This window comes from Nematolebias whitei, chromosome 17, assembly GCF_014905685.2.
Source record: "Nematolebias whitei isolate Nwh7 chromosome 17, NemWhi1, whole genome shotgun sequence".
Classification (NCBI taxonomy): domain Eukaryota; kingdom Metazoa; phylum Chordata; class Actinopteri; order Cyprinodontiformes; family Rivulidae; genus Nematolebias; species Nematolebias whitei.
In genome coordinates, this window is record NC_056514.1 from 19548186 (window position 1) to 19554949 (window position 6764).

The 6764-nt window shown below is 45.2% G+C and overlaps 1 protein-coding gene across 1 annotated transcript; it reads right to left on the reverse strand.

Moving 5' to 3' along the window:
- Positions 1 to 997: 997 nt before the first annotated feature.
- On the reverse strand, positions 998 to 6604 carry mrtfba (myocardin related transcription factor Ba). The gene is made up of 9 exons (XM_037691624.1): positions 6542 to 6604; positions 5355 to 5605; positions 4767 to 4932; positions 3713 to 4693; positions 3500 to 3607; positions 3163 to 3312; positions 2920 to 3054; positions 1699 to 1759; positions 998 to 1615 (listed from the first exon to the last, which is right to left on the reverse strand). Exons 1-9 carry the CDS (start codon positions 6602 to 6604, stop codon positions 1098 to 1100), a joined length of 2433 nt encoding a protein of 810 aa, XP_037547552.1. The 3' UTR covers positions 998 to 1097.
- Between the last annotated feature and the right edge of the window lie 160 nt (positions 6605 to 6764).

The following is a 6764-nucleotide window of genomic DNA, read 5'->3' on the forward strand; positions in this document are numbered from 1 at the left end:
TGCAGGGGTGTCAAACCCACTTACTAAAGGGGCCAAAATTAAAACAGTTTTCAAACTAAGGGCCAGTTTCAGAATCTACATTAACTCAAGTTAAGATACCAAACATCTTTTCTTGGTTGCAGGTTCCTCAACAAGAGTTTGGTCTCATTTGACGTTCCCTGTTGCACTTTTGACATCATAATCAAAGATTACTGAAAATAATTAAAGTCTTTTACATTTAAAATATCATCTTAGGGGCCAGATAAGATGTCAATGAGGGCCACATTTGGCCCCCAGGCCTAGAGTTTGACACATGATCTAAAGCTAGGATCTCACTGGGCTGAAACTTTTGGAAGCAAATTGGTACAGCATTCACAAGTCTCTAAATTGTTGCAAAAGGTTCACAAAGAATTTCAATTTCTTTGTGCAAGTCCTATAATATTTTAATATTAGGTCATCGCAGACATCTGAAATCCAGCAGTTTCAAATTTAGTTGTCATACTTCTGGACGACTACAGCGTTTATCTTTAATGTCTGCAAACTATTTACCAAATTTCCACCTGGAGTCCAGCCGTGATTTTAAGTGAAACTTTGCATATTTCTTCACGATTTAGTGTCTCCAACAGTAACATCTCAGTGACAGTTTTACACACTGAGCTTTGACAGAAAACTTCTCACTGAAAGCCAGCCAGTGAAGCCTACCGTAGAAATAATCAGGCTAGTTATCCATCATCAATACTACTCAGGATCTCAGGGAGAGTAATCTATTAGTGTGGCTTAAAGAGTATTTACAAACAGTCTCCTGGTGGCCCCGTCTCCTTGGGTCTGGAGACGAGTGATAAATCCTGACATCCGATGCTGACGGTCTGCTCCTGTTATCACATCTGCTGCAGTGACATCACTTCAGGGTGGATGTGTCCCCGGCAGCTCAACAATCACCGGATTTCAAGCTGTGCAAACTCAAGCTGTGCAAACCCCTGTGCCTGCTGAAGAATCGGCCTGTAAAGTGTCGCGTTCTGTGGTGTAGTAGGAATCTTACAGATGTTCTGAGTGATTTGGCACAGAAAAGCCAAAACGCCATGGTTTCTCCTCTTCAACCCGTTTGCAGCCTCATCTCGTCAGTCCCAGTGCAGCTGCAGGTCGTGCGTGTCCAGGAAGTCCGACGGAATCCCCAGCGGTGTGAGCGGTGCCCCTGTGGGACCCGGAGGCATGGTGAGGTCCAGCCATTCCATGTTGTCCAGCACCGGGTCAGACAGGCCCATGGTGAGCGAGGAGGGGGGCGAGGAGGAGTTGCAGAAGGACAGCTCTGACGTGTCCATGGGCGAGTAGGGCTGCTGGTCCACTAACTGAGCCTGCAGCTCCTCCATCAGGCCCTGCGTGCGAGGGTCTGACACGTGCAGCGCTCCGGCTAGAGTCCCCTCCAGAAAGGCCTCCAGCTGATTGTCTGTGCCCAGGGGGGAGAGCCCAGGCAGGCTGGGGGTGATGGCAGGGGTCAGTGTAGGGGGAGGAGCTACCTGGACCTGTGGAGGCGGCCTGGACAGGACGGTGTTGACGGGAAGAATGGTGATGTTAGCAGTCACTGGAAAAGTCTTGTTAAGAGAGGCTGGGGGGTCCTGCTGGATAAATGGAGTGATTTCTAGAGGGGGGAGTCAAAGATTAGGAAATCATTACAATCTGCAAACATTTATTTATGTCACCGAGCTGAAAACAAACACTCACCTCCACTTTCTATGAGAATGTCAAACAAGTCATCCATGTGCTGGCTCGTTGCCGTGGAAACCTAAGACATTCAAGGACATCAGGACACTTGACTACGGTGAAAAACAAACATTTCTGTTCTGAATTTACACAGCAGCGCTGTTCTTATAGAAACGCTCCAGTCTGGTGAAAAACTAAACGACAAAACGAGGCCAACGAGCTTCGATCCGTTTCAACATTTCAACCGGAGTCGAGCTTTTTCTTCATGTACCTTCAGTCCAGGTCACAACTGCAGCTCTGTCTGTGTTCCCCATGTTCTTTAGCTGAGCCGTCCATGTTTTCTTTTGGGAATTGAGTGGAGAAACAGACTTTCGCACTTTACACACTTCTGATTGTGTAACAGTTTCAAACCATGCTGCATCGGTTCAGTACACAAGAACAGGAAGATCCATTTATAAACATTTAGCTTAAATACGCGACGGGTACGACTGTCAGGGGAATTCTGGTGAAGGTTTATGGATGTTTATCACTGCTAATGTTAAATTAACGCTGAACCATGTGTGTGAGTTCAGAGTTAATTTCCTCTCAGAGAGGAGCCTGCAGGCACCTGATGACACTAAGGACGGTCTGTGAGTTGAGGCCGTCATGACCTGTAGTAGCTGATAAGTGTATAAAAAACACTTGTGTATATAAAAAAAACCCACTTCTTGTACACCATCTGGCGCAGATTCTCATGACGGGGCTTTAAGCATGCAACTTTGACCATCTGCCCTTGCAAGTAAACTGGGTTAAAAAAATAAATTATCTCCTTTGTGTGAGCTCCTTTTAAGTAGATGATGCAAGGATATTTTCATCCAACACCCCCACAGCGCTCAGATACATGGCTGTAAAATAAAATATCACAATATCCTCTCTTCATGCATGTGATACTGTATAATACAAAGTGTCACCTGCAGCGAGGCCAAGTTGTTACAGATTTATTAGTTATGTGGGAAAACTCTAGAAACTTTAAAACGTTAAAGACCTCCATCATGATACATGATGCAAACACTGCACTACCGTCATACTGTGGGCACTTTCATGGCCTTTCTGGATTCGCCAGATATAAGAAACTTGTTTGCCGCCTTTACTGTAACTAATAACCCCCACCCCACACCTCCCTAAACATAATTACACATCACCTTGCCCCTATGGCAAGAGGTTGTAGGGGATCAATGTACACTTCACCTGCGTGTTTCTCACCTGCGACATATTGTTAATGTGCATATTGCGCGTCTGTTTGACAGCCTCCTCGTAGCGGGGGGGCTCTCTTGTCTTTGGGGGCCGAGTAACCAGGGTGTTGGGCTGGAAAATGAAGGAAGGCTGTGGAGAGGGCGACTGGGAGGAAGAAAAAGACAGAGCACAAGCAGTGTGAAAAACTCCATTATATCAAAACTAAATGATGCAAAGCAGCAGCAGCGTCTGGTCACAGCTCGTCACAGATACCTTACTGACGGGTCCGTTGGAGACCTGGTGGTTTGGTGAGGCCTGGGGAGAGACTCCGTTTTCTGGGGAGCTCCTTAGAAAACACTGGGGATGGATCTCAGCTCTTGTTTGGTTCCCTAAACCAGTAGTGTTGTTACACATGGTCAGAGTCTGGAGAGACAGGGCAGAGGTTTCCATCAGACCACACAGAGATTTTAGATGTTTGTCAACGCTGATGGACAGAACATTATCATTTCTTCTCCATAGTCTTAAGATGTAGTTTTCAAATATAAAAACTTGGCTTTTAGGGAAAAAGCAACACCTTTTTCAAACAAACTAAATATCTAATGTGACTGACTTGTAGCAGTGGCTGCTGGCTGGTCGTCATCTCCACCTTAGTGGTCTGCAGCGGAGGACCTGAAGCTTGAACCAGACCTGGGTTTGAGACTGTGGCCTGAAGGACAGGCTGGAAGAAAAAAAAAAAAGTATTAGACAATTTATAAGATTGGTGGTCCCGTCTGTAAATGTGTTAAGAGTTATACATATGTTTGAGTAATGGAAGCCGTCATACCTGCAGGCTGACGGTGGAGCTGGGCAGCTGGATCGCAGTAGCGTTATTGGGCAGTGAGACAGGGAAGAGGATCTGAGCTCCAGCCTGACCAGTCAGCAGTGTCTGAGGCTGACCCAGGACCTGGGACACCCCACCAGGGTGGCGGATAAAGAACTGCTGCAGGCCAGAGGCTGCAGGCTGAGCCTGGATTTGTGGACTTTTCTGGGGCTGGAGGCAGAGCTGTGGGTTGGTGGCTACTTGGGGCTTAGTTTGAGGCTGGAGCTGCGTGATGAGCTGGGTTTGGGTCTGGAGTTGAAGTGGCTTACCTGAAGAAACAGCCACATCCTCCAGTTTCACCACAGTTGGCAGGGGGGTTGTGAGGGAGTTGGCAGTCGTGTTGGACAAACAGTTCGACAGCACAGCTCCCTCCATTTTTACTCCATTTGAGTTGTAGACAGCAGGAATGGTGCTGATGGGAGACACAGAGCCTGTGGAATCAGCTGCACAGCCAACCTGACCTCTCTTCTCCACCTCAAGCTGCATCTTCAGCTCCTCCACCAACCTCTGCTCCTGCTCCAGCTTTCTCATCAACTCCTCTATCTGCCGCTCCTTCTCATGGAGCCTCCTGTCCTTTTCCTCGGGGACTTGAAAAGACGGTTGAGGGGAGGAGCGTGGCCCTGCAGAGCCAAAACATCCTTTTTGCATTTCAGCTTGAGACTCAGACATACTGACATCCAGCTGGAGGGAAGCTGGATCAGCAGGAGTGGGTGAGACAGGAGACATAGAGCTTATACTCTCCAGAGCCACCTTCTGAACTGGAAGGACTATGGGAGGTGCTGAAGTCGGGGTGACTTCCATAGCGATGGAGGTGGCGGTGGTAGTGGCAGGAATAGTAGGAGGAGTGGCGATGTCTTGGAAAGGCTTCAGTCTTTCTATCAGATCTGTTTTTGTTCCCGACACCGGGAGACCACGCAGTTTGAGCTCCGATTTGAGCTCAGTCACCTGAAAAACAAAAAAACATTGTTAAAATTTAGGGCGAGCAAAGAACTTTTGGTACAAATAGATCGTCACACACCTTCATTTCCTCAAGGTTGGCTGTTAAGACTCCTGGTTTGCGGTTAGACACAGAGTTGTTCAGACGAGCCTGAGGGGGAGGGAGAGGTGGGTTTGCTGTCGGCAAAGACACCATGATGGAGGCTGGCAGCTTACTGATGCTGTTGTTCTGACCCTCTGCCACAGATCTACAGGGAGACAGAGCATCACTAAAAGAAACGGTACCTTTGCACAACATGAGGCGAGGAACAGGAGTTAGATCAGTAAAGAGGCCATCCATTCTGCGGGTTTTCAACCACATAAGAAAACCAGTCAACCACACAGTCTAAAGAAAGCTTTGCTGTGAGAAAACGTCTGGAAACAGCAGCTTGTGACAACATTCTGTCATTCATAAGGGTGGACACGAGGCTGTCATTAAAAAGCATTATTGGCCCTGTGAGATGGAAAAAAATATATATAGTTGGCTTAGATTTGAGGAATTTTGAGGAGATCAAGCCAAACGAATCCCAAAATAAAAACAAGTGGTGAATGTTTGAAAAATGCATGTCCGTAAATCATCGTTTCTCATCATTGGATGGGAGCCGTTTAATTCTTGGATTTGCACACATACTTGAGGGGTGCTGGTAGTATGGTCTGATAGTTGTAGTGCTGCTGCTGCTGCTGACTGAGGATCTGCAGCTGGAGGAACAGCTGCTGCTGCTGCAGAAGGCGGGCGTACGACGAGTCCATGGGCGCTTCACTGGGCTCCTGCTTCTGGTCTGGAGGAACGTACTGGTGGTACTTGAGCTTTTTCACCCTCGACTTTGGCTCCTTGCCCTTCTTGCTGCGACTCTTGTCTGAGGAAGTTCTCTGCTGGCTTTGCTGTTGTGGAAGGACACGGAAAACAAAATTAAACAAAATCCAACTAGCCTGATTTACTGGTCATTATGTGCTTTAATTATCTACTGGAACATTAAAATCATCTTAATATTTCTTTACCATATTTTAAGATAAAATGATCAATGAGCAATGTGAGCAATGCATTCTGGACTGAGCAGGCTGAGGACACCCATCCTCTCATTTTAAACACAACTTTGTCAAAACTGATGCCTTATACCTGCATGTACAGCTGAAGACTTGAGTCATAGTATGAAGTGTATTGATACCAGACTGGAGAAAAGACATTGTATCATTTCTAACATTTCATTTTCACCATCATACATGCAAGTATAGCCAAAATAAAAAAGGATGGATGTCTAATCTGCACAAGTCAAGATTTTGTCAACTAATGCTTTAATATAGTTTTTTTTTTTTTAAACTACTTTTTTGGGTCCTCAAAATTAATGTGACAAAATAAAAACAAAAAAAGTCTCAATGGGACGCTTTTCATAGAATTTAAAAAAACATTCTGCTCTGACGACAAAGTAAAATGATGCGAGTGAAAGCTGCTTTTAAAACGGGATTTGGACATTAAAATATTGCATAAGAGTACAAACATACTTGTTCTGTATAACTAGAAAGTTTTATTGAATTTACCAACTAAAATAATTTTACCTTTTGCAGATTTGTGATTTTAATTCTTTCAGCTTTTCCCTCTTCAGGGGTCACCACAGCGAGTCATCCTCTTACATTTCTGTCCTCTAACTACCTCTATACATCTCCTGACTTTTTCCTGGTAGCTGCATTTCTAACATCCTTCTACGTCACCAACAGCCACTCTTAATGTAATGCAGGAGATATACAAAGATCTGTTTGGACTTGATTATGTTAGCCATGGTGAAAAGTCAAAGTGCCCTCCTCTGCTCTGCACATGCTCACCTCAATAGCTGATGACAGAACGTAAGTATTAAGATAGCTTCCCATCTCTCCGATGGTCTGCATGTTAGTGTACACTTATATACAGGGCCTTCTAAAAAAATTAGCATATTGTGATAAAGGTCATTATTTTCCATAATGTTATGATAAAAATTAAACTTTCATATATTTCAGATTCATTGCACACCAACTGAAATATTTCAGGTCTTTAATTGTTTTAATACTG